At 39.0% G+C, this 22,223-nt stretch overlaps 1 protein-coding gene across 1 annotated transcript; it reads right to left on the minus strand.

Annotated features, from left to right (window-relative positions):
• Nucleotides 1–9,202: 9,202 nt before the first annotated feature.
• Nucleotides 9,203–22,172, minus strand: FAM198B (family with sequence similarity 198, member B). Its single transcript, XM_009893714.1, has 4 exons — nucleotides 21,176–22,172; nucleotides 13,841–14,055; nucleotides 9,858–10,084; nucleotides 9,203–9,559 (listed from the first exon to the last, which is right to left on the minus strand). Exons 1-4 carry the CDS (start codon nucleotides 22,170–22,172, stop codon nucleotides 9,352–9,354), a joined length of 1,647 nt encoding a protein of 548 aa, XP_009892016.1. The 3' UTR covers nucleotides 9,203–9,351.
• Between the last annotated feature and the right edge of the window lie 51 nt (nucleotides 22,173–22,223).

Below are 22,223 nucleotides of genomic sequence, written 5' to 3' on the forward strand. Positions count from 1 at the left end.
GGTGGTAAAAGTGACAGCAGAAAATCAAAGAAATCTTAGCACTAAGGCAACAGTGTAACAAAAAATACACGTCAGCTCTCCACGGCCATGCAGATTATCACTCAGATAAGACTGTGATAGAGGGTAAGAATTCTTTCCCAGTATGGTGTTGACACTGCATAAGCTTTAATCTGTTGTTCTTTGTCTTTCAGATCTCTTGCTTCAGAACACAAACACTAACAAGTTGACAAAAGCTGTGTTTGCACATTATAGCTACTTGCAAACTAGCATTTCAAGTTCAAGTTTAAACATATGAGCACGCAAAGCAAAATGAAGTGGAAAGCTGTGATTTTAATGGGGATTTAATCTCTTTTGTTCTTTGACCTATTGTGGCTCTCAGAATACATCAACGCTTCTGTCGCATGAGTTACCTTATTGGCTTAGTTCATGCTGATACAGCCAAGCAAGCATTCAAGTGCGACTAGAAGTGTAGGTTTTGATGGTATTTTGCACTCTTTCTAGCAGCAAGTGCGATAAGCACTACCCAATGGGGTATAAATCCTGTGAATCAGCCCAGGCCCCAGCCGCAATCCCAAGTGCAGTGACTCCTGCAGCTGGACAGAAAGAGCCTCATACCTCAGTTAGAAAGCAGCTTTGGAAAGCAACTGCTCAGGTAGCTGGCGGTGCACCGAGTATGGGGGAACCGCCAAGCCTGCTGAGCATCTTCCCTGCAGAAGACCAGAAAAAGGCAGAATAGCACTTGAACAGAATGGTAACATCTCATAACATAACTTTTTCATGTCTGATTATTAAGAAAACAACGTGCTGCAATTTTAGTGTAAATAATAGGCATGTTTATTTCCCTTCCCTTTTATGTTACAAAGCCTGCTCAGCTAACAGCCCAAGAATGGAAGTCTCCTAGTTAAAAGTGCAACAGGAACTATATGACTGCAAAAGGAATCCACAGCAGAAGGAATGAGCTAGCTGAGGCCCTCCACAACAGTGATCAGTCAAGATGGGGCCAGCAGTAGTTTGTGGATTACCTATGAGATAACAGGTCTCACATTCTCTCACATCAGACTCTTCAAAAGAAAAAACCAACAGGCTTCTGGGATTTCTCATCAAAATCTATCTCTCATCTGTGCTGTCCTCTCAAAAATTCAGCTAGATACACTCTAATAATGATACACATGAAAAAAATTAGGAGATTCTCTCCAGCCATTTATGTATCCAAACTGCAACTGCAATCCTGGACAGTAGCAGTGATATCTGCTATAACAGGGATATTATATGGAAGACAAAGATCTGGTAAGAAAAAAAGATGTTACTTTTGTATTTGAAATCTGAGAGATGATTGGTTCTGATGCTTCACATTGTTGGAGATCACCAAGAGAAAAACAAATGTGTATTTATCAGCTGTAAAAGAAACTTGCATCTTGTAAGAATCGGATGCAAAACAAGAACAAAAATTGCAGGTGCACTGTTGGGAGTTTTTCATTTCAGTGGCTCAGCCCCAGAGGGAGGAAAGGTTAAACCTATTAAACCTAAAGAACCAGTAAGATTTAGGAGTATCCTGGGTATTAAAACTCAGAGAGCTGTCTAGGTTCAGTAACACTGAACACAGCCAGTGACAGCTGTGATGGTAGAATCGTCCATGTGATCATGAAAAGAGGTGGCAGAATGAGTGAAAGGGAGTTTTGGGAGAGATGTTACAGCCATGTGGGCCTGAGCATCCTATCTAAGATAAAATTCCACAGACTCTTTCCTCACATAGTGAGATTTTTAAAGCTAGATCTTGTCATACTTAACAGGACAAATCCTTTTGTCTTCCTTCAGCATGATGCTTTCATAAGGTAGCTCTAGCTTCTGTTTGGGTACCACCAATTCCCCATGTTTACTGCAACTGTGCCACAGCTGCCTTCAGTCATTTCTCATTTAAACTTTTTGACTGCATATTTCTTTTTCAGAAGACCTGAGGTAGGAAAAAAAATCAATAACCAGAAAAGACCCTGTCTTAGGTATGTGATATATCCATGTATATCTGAAAATTAAGACATACGACCTGCTGTTGTTTCAGAATTCCCAGAACAGAGCAGCTTGCTGGACTGCCAGCTTTTACCATCTGTCAGACATAGTTCTCACACTTCATAAGGTTGGCTTTCACACTGGTGCTATTTTCCTTAACAGTTAATAAATTCCATCCAAATCTCAAAGTGTTTCGCATAGCAAGCTGAAGAATCCCTCCGATAAGGCGTGCTTGTGCAGCTTAGCAGACCTCCATGGAATGCCACGCCAGCTTTTCCATTGAAGGAAATACAGATAATGTTGCTGAACAGTGAATGCTGAAACCAAATGATTAAATAAGAAGTAAATATACTGAGAAAGCTAAAAAGGAAATAACTACCGGAACTGAACTAATTTTTAGAGAAAGTCAGCCACCTATTTCAAGAACTGATTCAATTAAATAATGTCATTGGTATATCCAGTACTAAATACAGATAGAACAATGTGTCACAGTGGGGAAAAAATGTTTCTGAAGTTTGTTTTCATCTCTTCTTTTCTAAAAGAACAAAATCCACAGAACTGCTTTTTGAAAGCCATCCTCAGGCATTAGAAGGTTGCTATCTGCTTGGTTTCTTTTCTTCCATGGAAGACAAAGCAAACTCACAACACCCAAGCACCTCCATCCTTGCAAATAAAGATAATTTTATATATCCCTAAAAATAGGGGAAAGGCCTGAACAGCTTACAACATTGCAGCTGGGTGAATAGTCCTCAAATATAAGAATACATGGCATTCCCTTTTGGGTCACACCAGTGGGCCACGTAGCCCAGTAGTACATTTTAGACTGCGGCAACGTGAGGTGAGTACATGAGCCTGGGTCAGTATCTGTGGCCCCTTTCCCCTATATTCCTCAGCATCCAGAATTGTTGTATTAGGAATGTTAGAGGATGAAAGCTAGCCTAATTTCTATAAAGTCCATATATAAACTTGCTGTCCTTAAATTTGTCTAATCTCCTTTGAATCTTCTAATACTACGAGTTTCCACAGTTCCTCGTGTCAGCAAGTTCCAGAAGCTCAACATCTGCTGCTTCTTTTGTCTGCTTAAAAGAGATATTAGTTTCACTCTGATATTGCAGGATTTGCTAAATAACACTTTCTGCATTCACCTCATCCATCATCTTCATGGTTTTGTAAACCTAAATTACCAGCCCCTCCAGCTTTCTCATCTTCAAACTGAAGAAATCTCTCCTTACAAGACAGCTGTTTCAGCACCTTGATCACTTCAGTTGCTCTTCTCTCTACTGACTCTAACTTCAGCTTGTACTTCTTGAGATGTGGAGACCAGGCTGCACACACGGTCCAAGATTTAAAACCTCTCCAAAGTTTTAAACAGTGACAAAGTAAAGCCTTTACATTAATCCATACTGAAGCTCATCTGCCAGGTTTGACATACTCAGTTTCATGAGGTTCTTCTAGAGTTCTTCACTATTAGTCTGTCCTATGAATGTGTAAAAAATTTAGTGTCATTTGCATCCTTGGAAATTTCACTGTTCACTGCCTTCTCTATCTCTGTGATGAAAGATGATAAAATCAGTCTCAGCGCTGATCGTTGGAGGACCCAATTGCTTGACTCTCTTCCATTCTGAGAAGCTCTACCTTTTGCTTTCCATCTTTTAATCAGATTTCAATCTGCAAATAAAGCATTCTTCATATACCATGGAAAATTATTTTTCTATAATGTCATTTTGAAATACAGTTCCTATATTTCATGACACATAAAAGAAGATACTGCTGCACTGCTTATTTTATATTTTTTTTTTCACACACTTGTATTTGGCTAGCTGAGTGCTTTCCACATAAATACAGGTGGAACAGGCTGATAGTCTTCAAAGAAAACTTGTAGATCCTGCTTTCATCCCACAGATATTTGTTTACAGAACTTGCATGCCAAGTTCTATACCCGTGCTATATCTCAGACGACACTCTCCTTCTTATTTGTTTGTCACTCTCCCAAGGTCTCCTTTCGACCTTAGGGTTCAGTCCTCCAGTCGTTGAGAATATGGATTAACCTAACTGACTTGAACTGTTTTATCTGGAAATGGGATAATTCAGTGGAACTGCAGTGAATTTACACAAATGTATCTGAGATAATTTAGACTGAAGTATGCAGTAATAAGCAAAAATAAATAGTGTTTTTAATAAAACAAATCAAATTACTTTGTGTGGGAAAGAGAATGTTTATAAAGGTTTCAACATCTCTGTGTTTCCCATTAGTGTCTCTTGGATCATGGAAGAGATGTGAACGTCAGAGACCAAAAGTTCTTAGGCTACTTTAACTCCATGCGAGTCTGTATTCCACGTAGAGTTCAGTGCCTTTCTCCTATTCCTGTACTTGCTCATGGTCTATTATAAAGTTTACTAGTGATTGATCAACACTTCTGTTCTGGCATCACAAATGGACATGGCCTATTCTGCTTAATGTTTGTGTAAACAGGCATTGTCAGAATGGGTAATGAACGCAGTAAATACTAAAGCTGCAGTAAACAAAAGCTCCACAGCTACAGTGAATCAGCTTAGTAAGAAAGAGTTACAAGTCTCGTGAGTAAACAGCTAGAAAATATTTCCACAGGAAGAGCTTCATAATCTGGTTTGGATTGCTTCTCTGAAGAAGCAGTTTCAGGCCATAGTTCTTTCTAAAGAGTATCTAATGATCCACATATTACATTAATATGTATCACAGTTTTGTTATTGCAACTTAGAGATCTGAACTTAAAATCTAATGAAGATATTATTTTATTTTATAGATTCCTGGACGCCATATGACAATAGCAGCAGAGATTCAAACAATTCATTACTTGCGATAACACTTTTACTGTTACTAATAAAAGGACAAATAAATTGAGTTTTAAAATGCACAAATTCCAAAAGAAAATGGAAATTAAATATCTAATATAAAACTTAATAAAAGCATCTGGGTTAATATCACTCTGGCAGTTTAGCTCAGACACAAACATATTGCTGTTTTTCTCTACAATTGTAAGTAGAAAACATTTAAGATTATATAAATGCGTTGGCAAGAAGAGAGTTAATCCTTTGAGAACAAAAGTTTCATCCATAATAATGTTTTGTTTAAACTTCAAGTTGTGTATACCCAAAATTGGACTTACACTCACAAATACAATTCTACATGTAAACAGCAAATTGTATAAACAATTCACTCTTTATTAGCCAAACTGACCATTTTATAGAAACAAGCCAAGGTATATATACATATACATGTATGTTTGTGTTTGCATATGCACATGTGCATGAAAGTGTTCCCAGAATTGCTACTGGAAGCTTGTCCCTTGATGTACCCTAAATCTGTATTTGCTCTTTTGAAACCATGGAATTTATCTTTTTTTTTCAATACAGTGCATTATAGAATCCAAGCACAAAAAAAAAAGGAAACTGCTCTCACAGTGCTCCACAAAAGTTTTCATGTCCTCAGCTTCTGAAACATTTAAGATTATTAACTGGCTGGCAGGCTCCCGAGGAATTTTAAAGCATCTGTGGCTGTGCTACTTATTTTAAGCTCTGTCTTCCAATGTTATGAAATCAGCAAACTCTCTTGACTTTCTTAGTAATTCCATTTCATGTGGTTCTGGCTTTCAGGCAGATTGAAGAATGACATAATCGTCTTTTCCCACCCACAGGTTTTGGACTGTTGCCGTTGGTTACACCCTTCCGAGTAATGTGCAACATGAATCTTTGTCTGATCCCATATGCCCATAAATGGAAGCCAGCCCAGCAAAGATGACCAAAACACAGTTTCTTGGCTTTCTGTCGAGCAGCACCATAGGTAGAATAAGGCTGCTTTGGTTTTTTTCCTATCAGTTAATATTACTTAGACTACAATGCAGGAATGTCAGGCCAATGCCATGCTGTTTTAAAAGGAAGTGGACTGATTTCCCAATAAACTTTACTCCTGTTACTGAAGGGAGAGCAGACATCTTGAATGTAGTACCAGTGAATAAACAAGCTCTGCAAAAGTGCTTCTTTTGTGTTTTTTCCTGGAGCACTTATGCAAATGCACTCAAAAAAGTACAGAATTCTTCATTTTTGTAAAAAACCCTAGAACTTGGCCAGTTCTTATAAGCACTCATAGGCACTATTGCAATCATACTTTGCATTATTAACAATACTGGATTCAAGTACCAAGCCTACAGCAACAGGATAAACATTGTGGAGAAAAGGCACTTTCCAGAGTTTGTTATCAACATTAGAGAATGACAAGCGATTTACAGTCCATCCCAGTGATTAGTCTCACAAAGCCTCTCCTGACTTCCCTGAAGACTATGAGAGTGTTTCTATGTGTAAGAAATATGGCATGTTAACACAGCATAGGGAGCAAGGCCGCCAGCTATGCATAGTGCAACGCTAAGGCACCGCTGTAAGTTGAAAGTAGGATCCAGCATGCCCTGCCCGAGACCCAAATTCAGAATTTCAGAGAAAGAAGTATTCCTTTGCCTTTAAAAAGTGTAATGTGTGTGGCTATCGCACAGCTCAGTTTCCCTTAGCCATTCACTTTGGACTCACCGGTCCCTGCAGCAGTTCTGCGAAGACAGCGTCTCTATGTGCCCGTCTGGTCCATACTGGACAGCACAGGGGGGATAGACATATCCTTCCCCTTGTACTTTCTATGTAAGTCTAAGTATTGGTTCACCCTGCAGATTAGCTCTAATGACAATTTGATCTTATGCTTCTGACACCAAAAACATCAAGTAAAATAGACCCTTCATTTTCTAAGTACATTCATTTGCACTATTTGTCTCCAGAAGATCTGCTCTTTACAGTTATGCTTTTCATGCTTGGTCAAATTTTTAAGTGCTCCACAGCATCATGGCTACTTGGACATCTTAAGCTTAGGACTACCGAGACGCATTGCTCCAGGTCAGCTTCAGGGCAACTACTTACTAGTTGGCAATTATGTTGCTGCTTTAAGAGCTGGCACTGAACTGCCAGGCAAATAAAAAAGCATGTATCATGCTCAAGGAAGCACTAGTCCATGTCCAAAAGAAATGGAGAAGAATGCATCAAGTTATCACCATAAAAATAAATGACTTAATCTGTAAAGATAAAAAAAAATCCTGACTTCTGATTTCCTTGCCTTCTTGGGCAATGAGTCAGTTCTGGAAAAAACAATAACTGGGCAACGTGAAGCAATGACTTAGCATCAGGATGTGTGGTCTAAGGATAGAAGGAGAAGCTAGAGGACAGAGTTCCCATAGGACTTTTTTTCATGATCAGGTACCCTCCTGTATCTCCACTTGGCCCTCTTCTAAGTTCAGTGCAGCTGAGTGTCATGCCTTCTCTCACTCCCAGCAGCGAGATACCATTTGAACAGGTATCTAGCACAAATAAAACTGTGAGACAGACTAGAAAATGAGACAAATTGATTGTGGTAGTCACCAAAGGGTGGCATTTACTGCAACAGGAATTCCACGTGAAATGGATCCAGAGGATTATTTCTTTCTCTAGGCTCTGTTCACAGTGTAAACTACAGTGATATTTTTGTTTCTGTGATAGAAATTACCTGGCTAATAATTTAAAATATTTTAAGAAAGGGATAATATGAAAATCCTATAAAATTCTATTTTAGTGCTATTAGAAACTCCAAGGCACTCTAAAACACATCCTCTTAAGGCAATAGTTATGTTCTAGGAAGTTTTTACAAATTTATCTGCCCTCTGCTGACAGAGTAAAATAAAAGATTATTTATATGGCCAAGCTCTTAAAATTTTACTAAGTATCTTTAACACTGCTTATAATGAGATCTATTTCTTGTAGTAATGCAATAATTGTTAATAGCTGTTCTGATACTAAGAAAGAAAATCTGGTTTAGCTGCAGTGGAATTTTAGTTATTTGAAACATTAAATTCACCCATCCACATTAAGAATGACACAAAACATTTTAGTTTCTCATAATGACAAACAATACTGTTACACAAGCACTTTTTAAAACACCCTGTATTTTTTTACTATACACAAAGCTATGAAAGTATTCAACTTCTACCGTTATCTCACAGCAAGAAGATAATAGATCTTTCTCTAGAAAGATAGTAAGAGTCTTTCTAAACAGATAGGTAGAAGGTATATGTCATGGTAGACTGTATCAGTTGATATTTTATTTCTGGAACAGATGAAGGCTAAGAATCCAAAGTGCTTATCCAACCTTCTCTAACAACCTTACCTGTGGGAATACTTGAGGCGAGTCATCAGCTAGAATCATCACCCCGCAGTGGTTCAATCTTAATGGAAACCCAGAGCATGAATTGCTGGCTAGAGCTGAGCACGCAGACAAACATTTTCTGTGCTGAGTTTAACAACGCTCACATCCTTAGTAAGCCTGCTTTTTGACAACATTTTTTTTTTTTGGACAATTTTGGCCAAAATTGTCCAAAAAAAAAAAATGTTGTCCAGAATGTTCCAAAAATAAAACATGTACACTTATTCAGCAGCATATTCACACAAAGCTAAAGCTGAAATTCTTTTTTAAAAATAGTGGTAATAAAGGATGATTCTGCGAGTGACATTGAATTAATTAATGGACAGAAAATATCAGATCATCCACCCACACATCAAAAGAACCTGTACTGAAAATAGCACATTGTAACAAGTGACTCATGATGAATTGTACTCCATATTGGACAAGTAAAAACCGTATTTGTCAAATTAATTATTATTGTTAAAGCTATGTTCTCCTCACTCTGTTTTTAAATTTCCCTCATGTCCAGCACAAACACCCCTGCATTTAAAGGAACTGAATTTAGACTCCAGATTTCAAAAGATCAAAATAAAACAAAACAAAATAAGCCTTTGGAAATGTTGGCATTTTAGTATTCATAACCAAAAAGACAAATTCCTGTACTAGATATGCTTCAACAGGTAGATGTGATGACATTTTTCATCAATGTATTAAGTGCTTACAAATCTCTGTTCCCATTTAAAAATAAATTTTTACTGACTTGAATAAGGGAATTAAGAGTAATCCAGCCTAATGTACTAAAAATCCTGTTGCTAATTTTCAAACAGTTTAATAGAAGGAGTGTGCATGGTACCTACATACTACTGCATTATTTATTGTACCATTTGCTTATTTTTCATTGCATTTCATTGGTGACATAGAAGAGACTGCACTCTGTGGAGCTGCAGCTGACATTTGAATGATGCTTTTAAACCATGTAAGATTTCCTATTTTAGAATAAACTTTAAAGCCTGGAAAAAATAAAAATCAAATAAGCTTATGAATTAAATCAATTTTACTGTTAGCTTTTGCCTCATACAAATTTTTCTAAAGACTGTCTCTCAGATAGAAACAAGACTGCTTCATTCATTCATGGGCGATACTTTGGCTCCATGTGCATTTATATAAGTAAGAAGAATTTTGGACCTCCTTTCTATTACATCAATAAGCTTTTCAATTCCTTTTCTGCCTCCTTGGCTCTCCCAGTATATTTTGTCAAGGAACAAAGACTGAAGCAACTTCTCACGTAAACGCTGGCTCCTCAGCACTGAAACTGCAGATTCAGGGAATCTGGAAAAGGACAAAGAAATTCATCAGCTTTGCCATCACTCCGAATTGCAATATTTATGTTGTGGTTTAGCAATCAATTCTATGAATATAGACTGCAACTCAGCAAAGGAAGTCCATGCATGTCTAATCACATGCATTTTAATTGTAACTTTTACAGAATTGGGATTACTCATACGTCTTTAGACACATCCCATAAATGTTTTGGGCTGATGATATCTACTCCAGTAAATTAGTGTCTCCTGCTCACACTGGGAAGAAGTTATCAATCTTTTTACAAAATTAATGACTTAAAACTTACTCATTGATTCCTTGTAGTATTTTGAAGTCAAGATTGTCCTCGTTCCTGTCAAAGAAACCCTTATTGTCTATAAAGGCCAAGTGCCTTCGGTCATGCCTTCTCTGAACTATGTGTGTCAGGTCAACAGCATCCTGATCACTACATTGCAACTTCAGTCCTTGCTGCACACAGGAATCCTCCTTGAGAGGTTTGAATCCACAGCAGTTTCTGTCTAGTCGATTATAGATCTAAAACAAAGTACAGCAGAGTGCCAAGTGAAAACAATATCAAAGTATTTGGGGCAAAGTGTCACTGTAAGACGTCGCTCACTAACACAGCTGACAGGAAAGCAAGCTCAGGACAAGTACAATTAAAGTCAGCAGTGAAATGGCATTGAAGACCTGGTCTCCATACTTCATGTACTGTTAGAAGCAATTTCCCAGACTGTGTAGTTTATCCATTTTATAGCCATGATTTGTTATGTCAGTAGAAATTCTTTGAAAATAATGGAACAATACCACTGTGTAACTGGAATAACAAGTTGGTGAAAACAATTCTATTTTTTCCAGAAGGCTGAAGTTTTTTGTATTTTCTCTGCTGGAGAACAATAGAAATAGCACAGCCTGACACACACAGAGCGTCTCCATTTTGTGGGACCTATTAGACTAATAGTGTGCAAAATAATTGAAAAGATTATTAAGGGGCACAGCAAACCATCACAAGCTACACAATGCATTAACGAAGAGTGCATTTGCAATTGCAGAGCAGCCTCCCTGAGTTGCACTGTGGTATATACTTTAATAACGTGATGGCCTAGGCTATTTTTTTCCCATGCAAACCCTCGCTTATTCATTGCATAGCACTTAGCTGGAAGGAATACATCTGGTCTAACTTTAGTGGTGTAAATGTTAAGCATCTCTTCTGACTTAGTCGTTTATGTTCCCTTTCATAAACAATGACAAGAACAAGGCACCCCCAGAGCAAAGGATGCCATTTTAGGATAACCATCTAATACAGGAAGGATAAATCACTGCTTGAAAGTGCTTCCACTCCTGTAGACCAGATAAGAGTAAACACACAACATTGCCAGGGCCCTGAGTGCACATAGAGGCCTTAATTGCCCTAAGCAACCTCACCTGGGACCTCCACACACACTCCCTCTGCACCATGGGCCCAGGAGCACTATTTAAGCTCAGGCCTGGCACCTCACTCCTCCTCTAAGTATGGGGAATTTGCTCCTTGTCCTGCTACCTGTTGCTCCTGGATTGCTGCTTGGGGGTTCCTGCTCATTGGCCTTAGAGCTGGCTTGCTGCCTTGTCTGTGCCTGGTGCTGACTGGGCTATCAATGGGACCTGTGGCTTTCACCATCCTTCCTGCTGGGCTGGCCCTGCCTGTCCTGCCTGCCATGGGGCTGCCCTTGGCTCCAGCTCATCTCCCCAGGGACCAGCCTGGCTCCTGCTGGGAGGTGTTACAGAGTGGAAGCGTGGCCTGATGCATCTAAGGCTTAAGGAGTAGTTTATCAAAGGTAAATCATTTTTTCTGTCCTTGTTTATTGTATACTGCTAACTCTTCAAACTGCTCTAGGCATAAAAGCATTAATGTTCACATAAGCCTTCTGAAATTACAATTTTGTTTTTGTGACATGCCAGTACAATGAACTGTTAGGCCTCTTCTCCTGATGTAAACTATGTTGCATGTTGAAAAGGCCTCCTAATTTTGTTTGTCAAATGAAAGTCTGAGAGGTTGGGGTTTTTTTTTCCTAAGTATGTATTACTATTGCCACCAGTCTTGGTGGCAGTGTTTGTCTTCAAATGCAAAAATCCTGACAAAAGGAACAGATTTCTTTTCCTCTTCTCCTTTCATGAGCAGCATTCAGCATTCGCTGGCACTAGAGCCCCTCTTCCTTTTGTAGTGTTCTAGCTCATGGCATCTCTCATTCAGCTCATCCAAAGGCTTTGCTGAAAAGCAAAGCAGAGTCCTTCCAGACAGAATCCTTTGATGTATAGCCTTAACTCAGCTGCACCAGACTTCATTACATGCATTAAATAGGTGAGGAGATCGTGGTCTTACAGACAGCCTCTTCATAATATCTTGCATCATTCCAGTATTAAGACAATGACAGGACACTCTGGAATTGATGCTGCAAACATAACAGTTTAGCATTGGGTTTTGTCATATATTTATGTACATGAGCAGTCAACCCCCAAAATTAAGGAAGTCATTTTACATTTAATGTCCTTATTTTATCTGAGTTCTTGCAGAAGGCAAGTGAAGGTCAGCTATAAGCATTTTTCAGCCTGCTCCTATGTTTTATAGTGTTTGAAACTGGAGATTAGGAACATCTGTTATGGGCACTAAACCCATTCTTCTGATGGAAGTATGTTTAATGGAGAACGCTTTTTACCACTATTCTTTATTTCTGAATGACTCATGAAGCATAGATTATCTTTTTAAACTCAGAACCCCTTCTTGGCATTTTTTGTTTGAGAGTCTTCATGTTCTGCTGATGATAAACTTTAAAGTTAAGTCTGAGAGCATCCAGATAAAAATTTTATCTTTAAGAACCATAACACTCAGTTTCACTCACTTTATGGTATGCACATTCTTGGCTGGTATAACTGGAGGCATAAATCACTCTGATACCTGCTACTATTAGAAGAGTAATTTGTTTTTGTCATATAAAGTTCAATCCTGTTGTATCTTATTTTAACTGACTGCTCCTTCTGGAAAATAGGAGTTCTATTATGAAGATTCAAAACTTAAAATTTTAAATTAACACAGAACTTATGAGAATTTTGAAACTGTTCAACAAGACAATGGCATGAAAACATCAACTCTGACACAATATGTACTATTGCTATAGGGGCATTACTATGTTTAGCATCAGAATAATCCACATATGACTTTATACTAGCTTCTAAGAATTACTTTGCTCGTAGTGGGACTAAAGATGGAGTCATTAGACAAGTGACAATCTATTTTTATAGAAGAATTGAATGCTTTGTTTAACATAACAAGACTGCAAAAATGTAACCCCAAAAAAACTGGCAACATCCATTCATCCTAGAACAGAGATAGGCAATGTATAAGCCAAGTCATAATTTTTATATTTCAAGAAGTGTAACTCTATAAAAAGCTGACTTATATGAACAACTAAACACAGTGCATAAAACTAGTCCTTGCTGCAGTTTCAAATAAACCAGTAAGTACTGCAGGAGACGCAGTCACCTGAACCTGTCTGGCAGGTAAGGACAATTGGAAGTAGTGCCATATCTCAGGAAGCCATATAATTAGCTTCCAACCAGGTGATTCAGTTCAGCCCTTATTAATACAGGGAGTATATTAATGTTCTACTACATAATTGCTGTAGCTGTAGCCACACGATACTACTGGGCAGAGCCCTAGTTTGCTGTTATTTGAAAAGCTAATGATTATGTGCAACACGCAATTGAAGAACAGCAGCCATATCATTCATCAGTTCCTGCTTTATTCTTTCCTTACTAAGTCACTGGCTAGGTTTTTAAAAAGCAGGAGAATTATCCACTACAACTGCTATCTTGATCCAGACTTCAGCTGATCAAAACCACTCAAATTACCTCTGGGGGTTGGGGAGGTGTAGAAAGGACCACATAGTTGAGGAGAAAAAAACCCAACAAACACACAAACCACAAACACACTGTTGTGAACATAGTCAATAACTATGTTTGGAGAAACAAGGACTTGAGGAGAAACAGTATGCCTGCCTCAAGGTGAAGTAAAGCATGACAAAAGCCTTTGCTTCCTCTTTTAGAAAATGAGTCAGTTAAGTTCTTAATCTCTTTTCTGATCATAAATTGCATTCTGGATATTTTAAACCTAAGAAACAACCAGAAACAAGTTCAAACTGTGCAAATACATTTCTTCCCCATCTAAAAAAGGAAATAAACTAAAATTACTTTTCTAGGGGTTCTATGTGTGCTCACATGACTTTTGAGGCAGATAGTTGCATTCAGTAAATGTTTTACCTGCAGAAGAAAATCAAAGAGTGCCATCTTGGACCACTCATGATGATGGATTTCAGTACAGCCCCACTCAGCTTTGGGAACTTTACCGTTCTGCCAGCATTTCTGCTTCAATAGCTGCTGATATTGCCCCCAGGTTAATCTCACTGAAGAATGGGTACTATTATCTGTTGGACTCAGTGAGGAATCCCAGAGAATAACAGGACAGGCTTGACCATCTGAAAAAGGAAAAACAGATCATAAGTATAGTGCAATACTGTCAGTCTTGATCATTCTTTAGACATTGCCTAAGCATCAATAATGATGCCATTTTACAGATGTGGCAGGAAAAATGGCCAGGGACTAATAATGACATCCTTTGGTTAATGTGGTCTTACTCCACATCTAAATCAGCCACTGCAGGAATGGAAGAAGCATAGACATTATAAACATCTTTAGTGTATGGAAGGCTTTCTCTGTTTGAAGCAAGAGATTAATGTGCAAAACCATATACTAAACCAGACTATTAAAAAGTTTATAGGTAGATAAAAAGCCTACAATGACACTGAATCAATGACCTAATTTCCCTCTGATTCCATGGAACTGCTGATGATTTTTCAAGGGCTGAAAACTCATGTTAAACTATGTTTTTCTGTATAATGGGCATAAAAGCACTACAAATCCTATACTCAAAGTGGATTTATTTTGTTATCTTTAGTATTTTGGGCCTATAATATATGACTTCACAGCTCTGAAATAATATGAGAATTCTAGATAGTGTGAACTTAGCATGAATAAACACCTTGACAAGTACTTTTTTACCCAGATATAACATGAGATTTGTTTTGCATAGCAGCTCTTTTGGCCAAATTCTTTAGTTCTTCTGCGCAAAGAACATTGTGCTCTTCCCTGAAACTAAGTCAAAGGCCTTAGCTTTGGCGAGTCCAAGTGTTCAGAGTTCTTAATGGAAAGAAACCTCAGTAAACAATTTAAAATGGGCTTTGCCAGTATAAGAACTGATACATATATTTCACCCAATATTAAGTAACAGGCATATCTATCTTCTTAGAAAAGTAGAACTTTCCTTTTCCTTGTTCATGCAATGCTCCTGCTGCCTTAAACTGTCAAGGACCCAGGACTGATTGTGGCTTGTACACACATTAAAACAAAGAAATCCTTTCTATTTTTGGGTGTAGAGAGAAGACCAAAATATAATGTCTTGGTACAGAGAGGAGGAACCATTTAACTGCAAAGCTGCTATTTGCTAAATAGCAAGTGTTGGAACATGTGTAAAGCTTCAAAATTTGTTTATATTGATCTTGAAGGTCAATGAACCTAAAGTCCACATTATTGCACAATTTATTGTGTAGTTAAATCAGCCTAAACTGTTTTTGTCTTCCACGTGCCCATGAAGCCAGAGATATGTCTGAAAAGGAAGATTTCAGAAACTCTCATGAGGACAACAAGATCCATGAGATCCACAGCACCTTCTCCATATGCAAACCAGACAGAGAAGAGCACATAGAAAATGGGTATCAGTGCCAATGGCAAGGTAAAAGCTGCTAATGTGAATGCTCCATCTGTAAGCAGCAGGAACTGTTAAAAACCCATCTCCATACAGCTGAATCAAAAAGCAACTTGTTCAAAGGATGCTGACTGATCTAAAACAACAAGTAAGAAAATAACTTTGCCCATACCCAGCAGTGAATTGTATGTAAAGATCCATCTCGTATTCACCAACAAAGCATGACAAGCCCCACATACAATCAAGCCCAAGAGAAGAACAAACTTCTCTCCAAAACCAGAATGTACTTGATCTTCTCCGCTGTGGCTTGCCCGTATGCTGTGGTCCTTCTCAAGTCAACCCAACATGCAGCTCCACCACCTCTTTAATTCCCCTCCCAGTTGCCCAATGTTTCCTTAGGAACACAGAAGTGCTAGGTTGACAGTTGGACTTGATGATCTTAAAGGTCTTTCCTTCACTAGGATCAGTAATATATTTATTAGCACCATGCTCCACACTCTTTCCTCAGCTGAAAAACAAGCACTGAGCACTCCTGAAAACCAGGCATCTTCTCTGAGAGAATCAATTTGGGAAATCCTAGCTGTTTCCCCATCTCTCTTGCTCTGGCCCAATCACCTACGTTGTAGATGACTTCAGCCAAGTCAGGGCAACTATCAGTTGAGTTTCTTTTCCAAGCCAGTTGGAGAAAGTCTATATAAGCATTGGGAATTGCCATAAAAAAAAAAGGACAGCTTTCTTCAGGACCAAGTTTAATCTATTATTTTCATACCTCCAATAATAGCTTATGTAACTATTCATGAATTCTTCCACAAACCAAATACATAAACAGTCTTCTAACAAAACAAACATCTCCTGTCTACCCAAAAGGAACATGGTAAACAATAGTAATACAAATACTTGAAAAATATGAATAGTATCTTGCCAGTTTCCATTAAGATACAAAAACATTTTTAAAACAGCAAGGCTAAATACAGGAAATGTTCACATTTCAGAGGAAATGGGAACAGAAAAGATGAGCCAAAATAAAATCTTTCAACTCTGTAATATAAATTGAGTTACAGGAATGTGAAACAGCAGCTTCAGTAAAGAGCAGTGACTCAAATTTTTGACGTTTGCAGGAAAAAACATGAAGATGCTGAATTAAAGCAGATAAGGGGTCTGATTCATAGCTGCATGAATTGGCATGACCCCACTGAAATCACTGAAGCTCTTCTGATTCAAACCTCATGAGGATGGGGCTGAAGTTAACTGACTGGTGAAAAGTAAGGCCTGGGTAAGAATCGGAGCTTCCAGTTTAATACAGCCAGAATGGAGGAGGTTGAGCACACTGCAAAACAAGTCCAGTGTGTTTTGCATGCAATTCTTTCCTAATCAGCTTCATATATTAACAGAAAGGGCTACTGCTTTTCTGTTGCTGCAGCTGCATTGCACTGAATCTCACCCAAAGCTGACTTCATTTTATTTTCATGTGCCATTTTAGATCTATATATCTACTTAACTATCTAAAAATTATGTGCAAAATTGTACAGGAAAGATTTTTCAAAACTCGTGTTGGAACCAGCTTCCTAATAATTTATATACATTTTTAAACATCAAAATATTTCTAACCTAAGTTGAATAAACTAATATAGATGAAACCTCAGGCTGCTGAGACTCGACTACCTCAAGGTACTCAAACTGCTTCATGTGCAGTTAGGCAATGTATCACTGCATGGCTTCTTCAACATAGGCATCATCTTAGATATCCACTCCCCACATCACTTTGAAAATAGTCTGTATGCCTCTTAACCATGAAGATGCTCTTGCAAATGTTACTCTTCCATCTTGTGCTCTAACTTGTACCTACAGCATTTTTTCTAACTTCCTCAAAAGAGAATACTTTCAAACATGCTCATGTAAAAAGAGCAAATCTTTCATGAAGTAGTTAAAGCCCTTTCTCAAACTCTTCATTGTTCACTGTAAAGCAGTACACTGCCACATTTGAAAGAAACAGTTTACTTGCCCACATATTAGCAGAAGAGGGTAATTTAGTGTGGAAAGATGAGGGGGGCTGATATACAGAGCACTACTCGAGTTTTAGATTTTATGATTAAGTTTTGAGGGGAAAATATAAGGGACAGATGCAGAAAGCAGGGAGGAGTTAGGCCATCTATTTTTCTTTCTTTCCTCTGTACCTTATTTGCAATGTTTCTGTCCTGTGCTCATACGGATGTCAGAATTAAGGAATGCATGAAATGTGCATTAGTTGTTCTCTAGACTATGGACTGCATTATTGCCTGTCCATGAACTTTTCTACCCAACAGAATATTGGAACTGTGCCCCCTGGTACCCCTCTGAGAGGTACAACACTATGGTGTAAGTTGTTTGGGTTTTTAGATGGAAAACAGGACAAGTAAATTGAAGCCCTTTAGAGCATCTGAATATATACGGCAGCTTTAGGTTTTTCTTATTCTTTGCCCTGACGTTAGTGATTCGTAATATCTTTGCCTGCTTTTGTATAACTTTTGGTGGGATGGCAAGGGCAGGGTATAACATGGAAAAAGCTATGGCTCCATTTATCATCGTGTAGAGGCCAGTAAAGCAAAATGACAAGTACAACCAGTGGAACAATCTATCACATGTCATTCATCTATTCGCACTACACCAACCATGAAAGGTGTTACCCAAAGGAAGAGTTTCTTGCATGTTTCAGGAAAAGAAATAAAGTGGTTCTGGGCAAATAGTGCATTCAATCTTTAGCTAAAATAACCCCAAGTGAATTGAGTACAGCTGTGCTTATTCCTCTCTGTACAGGATAAAACATATTTAGCCAAACTTACGATATCAGAAAACCAGGGGAAAGGAGAGGTGTTTGTCAGCATGCAGTAGTTCAGACCCTCAGCAAGTGGTACGACAACTGCATAGGAATAGCTGCTTATTTTGTACCAAAAGCTGAATAAAGAGCTTAGCCTTGTTGCTACGATCCAAGGAGCCAGAGTCCTATCGCTAGAGCTGTCAGCTGCAGCACAGAAGCAAGCCTGCTCCAGCCCATGTTACTCGGTTGTAGCTCAAGCCCTAACAAACACTGGCATCGTCCTACCCTGCAAATGCTGTTCCTGAGCTAGAGGCAATACATGCAGTCATTTTACTCGGCTTCTGTGCAAATTATTTAAGGTAGGGCTCTGACACTAAGCAAGGTCACTTATGTCTCTTCTGTTCCTCGAGTTAGGGTGATCAAACAATCAAAATTCTCAGTCCTGTGGTATTAATGTGAGCATCCCAAAACTCATACACACAGTGGTGACCCTCCATTTTCTCCGCAGTAGACACAGCTTTATGATTGTTTCATGTTCTTTTGCAGACATATCCTTTGTTTATAGGTGTGTTCGAGCTCTCGACATTTTTCACACCTTGTAGGTAGCAATGGGAGTAATGAATGACTGCTTGCGTATGCCCAGAATCATGATCTTTTAGAATGTAATACCGCATTCAAAAGGGTTTTGCCCACCTATACTCCCCAGGCTTTTTACATTTGGCTAATTCATTGCAAAAATATGAGAGAAAGGGTTAACACACCTGATACTTCCATCCATGATGCAAAAGTAGGATAAACCATTAAAAAAAAATCAGTTAAGTCTTAAAAGGGTTTACAATTAACTCAGGAAGGCAAGGGCAGCAGACAGAGGACTTGCATAGAGTATTTTGCTAGACTTTAAAAAAAAAAAATCAGTGGGGGATTTGTGGGAATAGGGGAAATGATGGAACCTGGATAGGGATTTACTAAGCGGTTCTTTGAAACTGCTTTTGACAAAATGAATGACAGTTTTGAAAAGCCCATTTTTTAAGATTTTAATGCTACATCAAACATGTCTTGTTAGATCACATCACAACTGAGGGAAGCTAAAGGGATGGGTCATGGAGAGAGATATGTCAGCCCAGAAATTGTGTACATTCAGACACACATGCATACTCTCTAATCCTGCATTGCTTGCTTTCCCATAAAAATAACCAGGACTTACACAAGCCACCCTGTAAAAAACTTTGCAGTGCATTTTAAATGCATACGGGTTGTAGAAATGAGCTCACTAATTTTTCATATTATTTTAAAGAATATATTTTTGCTCATTTTCTCAACACGTTTTCCAGATTATGCCAAACACAAGCACGTAAATAGTAATGATCTCAAGTAGATATTAGACATCTGAGCTCCAGCATATTTCCAGGCTAAAGAAATGGAGAGAGACAAGGTACGGTAACTGTTCCAAATGCTCTGTTCACCCTTTAGCTGGAAAAAATGAAGTGAGACCAAAATAATGTTATTTCTCTTCTCATCACCTAGCAACACTCTTCTTGCTATAGGAACATAGCCAGTTATGAGGAAAAGAAAATTAAAGAGGGCAGAATGACACACTCTGTTCCAGACAGTCCAAAACATACTGTAAGGTGACAGACAGTGAGCAACACAATGCACAATTAGCCTAATAGCAGTTTTCAGAGGCTTGCAGTCTGTCATCTCCACAGCCACACTGTGCAGAGTTCCTCCAACCGGACTACCTTAATGCCTTATGACAACTCTATAGCAATAAATCTTGCTCCTAAAAATAAACTAGGCATAATGTATCTTCCATGCTCTGCAAGTATGAATAATATTCAGAAGCCTCCAGACTGTTGTTCCTAGAGATTCATTCACATTGTTGTACAGGCTGCCAAAGGGAAGGGTTACAAAGCAGGAAGAAAGTGAAGATCACTGGGTTGTCTTCCTGCTGTCAGACTTTAGAAAGCATTCTTGCATCGGTGTTTTGGTTTTTTGTGGGTTTGGTTGGTTTTTTTTTTTTCTAAGAAATGCAGACTGGTATAAAAGTATTTGGTATAAGCTAATTTCAGCAGCAAAAAATGAACAGCAAAAACATAGCTAGCCACTTTAGCAATGATTCCTTAAATGCAACATAGTCCTTTCGGATTGTGATTTGTGACTGTACAAAAATAGCAGTTAGGCTGAAGACATTTAACAAGATAGCAATGTTAGAAGTAGACTTCTAAGTCATGTTACATGTCTGAAATCTACCTTTAATTTCACTAAAGGTTAAAAATGACATTTTTAATTGAAAACTTCATACCAATCATGCAACATGCATATTGAGATATTTAATATGCATATTTTTGTCTGCATAATATATAGAAGTGTGACGTGAACCTCAAAATGTACAGCAGGATTCACTGAAATGTAGTTGTGGGGTATTTTAATTACCAGGGGAGAGGGAAGCACTTTTTAAAAATTTTTCACTTCCCCAGGGGTATTAGTGCCATGAAAGTAGCATCATGCTTCTGCAGGAAGGTCCCCTACCTCTCTAAGTAGGTTATCTGACTAAATACAAAAGCCCTTTCCTACCACCTGTTTGAGATATGAATTCTCGTACACTTTCAACAATATTTTATTAAAGTCAATTCTAAAAGATGAGAAAACTTTTTAAAAAATCAGAAATACCCATCGAATCACAGGGTATTCTGGAATTTCTTTTACCAGTTTCATTTCAGTCAGTTTGCACAACATCATGCGATCTATGGATGACTCCCTCTCTTTTTTCTCATTCCAGGCTGTCATGGAGGGGAAGTTGTTACTGCCCTCAGCAGCTCAGTGGTATTGGATCTAAACTTTGGGGTACTGGTCCTCTGGACAGGATAATTACACTACAGAAGTTACATGCAGATATCAGCTTTGTTTCCCTGTAACAATAGTGTTAGTTCTCAGGCTCGCAGGAGTTAAAGGTGGCGGCTGCTGCCCCATGGTTAACACAGGAGGGGTAAGGAAACTTCAGCATCCCACCTGCAAGCTGAAAACCATAGGAATGTGTTACCTTGGAAGAACTCTGATCTCCTGCTTACAGAAGGTAAGCTCCTGTTTAGCCCCAAGATCCTGTCCAAATGAAAGGCAAACACCTCACTCATGTCGAGGGGTCTTTTGACGACGCCACAGTACCCCTGATTACAAGAAGTTCCTGTCGTGCTGGGACCTCTTGCAAATACTACCAGGACTGCTTTGTGAGAAGGCACTTCTTGGATGCTCTCTATCTGAGAATCTGCCAGCATGCGCATGTTTAGGATGTCGTCTTTGCTCAGCCAAGAGGGAGAGCTCTCGCTGTAAATCCTGATATTGCTTTCCTCAGGCTGGGGCTGTGCCTTTATAGCTCCAGAAATCCCCCTTGGTCTCTGGTGACCAGGCTCCCTGATTACCATTCCTCTATGCCTGTGTCCATCCAGCTGGTGTCTTCTGGCCTCCAGAGCTACTGCTGCTCCCATTGTGCCTGCAGCATGTGTGGCCCTCCCTGGCTGTTGGGCAAAGGCATCTTCTCGGCCCACAAAAGCAGCTTTTGGAAAGTGCTGCCCGTAGGACAAAGGAGTTGCATGTTTCTTCCTGCGCTTTGGCTTCACCGTGCCTCGGATATTGGCAGGCTTGCTGCGCTTAGACCGCAGGGTGATGTAAACTACATTGGGTGGCAGTAAGGTCCCATTGCTGCCAACCTGGGGTTCCTGGAAATTGGGTGGTGACAGGGTGCCATCCAGTGGGATGCCCAGAAAAGGAGTTTGGGCTGCATCTTGGAGACTTCTGGAACTGATCTTTCGGTGTCCTCCTTTGTGCTGGGGTAAAACGTGACCCACTTGACTGACGAGGAATCCCAGGTAGATCACACATGCAGTGCCCGCCAGCAGATTCCTCCTTGTCCTTGGGCGCCTGCAAGTCCAGAGCCTCAGCACCCGTGAGGGGCACAGGCAGCAAATAAACAAGTTTTTGATTTTACTTGGTTGATCAAAGGTGGTCATTTCTCTAGTGAATCCACATGATGAAAACAGCATGAAGTCTTCTGTACGTTCCAGCCAGGATGATGATGCATGATTTCCCTTCCC

This window comes from Charadrius vociferus, unplaced genomic scaffold (assembly GCF_000708025.1).
Source record: "Charadrius vociferus isolate BGI_N301 unplaced genomic scaffold, ASM70802v2 scaffold59, whole genome shotgun sequence".
NCBI lineage: Eukaryota > Metazoa > Chordata > Aves > Charadriiformes > Charadriidae > Charadrius > Charadrius vociferus.

Excerpts from the sequence above, each read along its gene's own strand:
- FAM198B (XM_009893714.1), bottom strand. The coding sequence starts at position 22,172 with ATGCTGTTTTCATCATGTGGATTCACTAGAGAAATGACCACCTTTGAT. Across the intron at positions 14,056-21,175 it reads GAGATCAGAGTTCTTCCAAG|ATGGTCAAGCCTGTCCTGTT; the intron begins GTAACACATTCC and ends TTCCTTTTTCAG. Across the intron at positions 10,085-13,840 it reads TCTTTGATTTTCTTCTGCAG|ATCTATAATCGACTAGACAG; the intron begins GTAAAACATTTA and ends ACTTTGTTTTAG.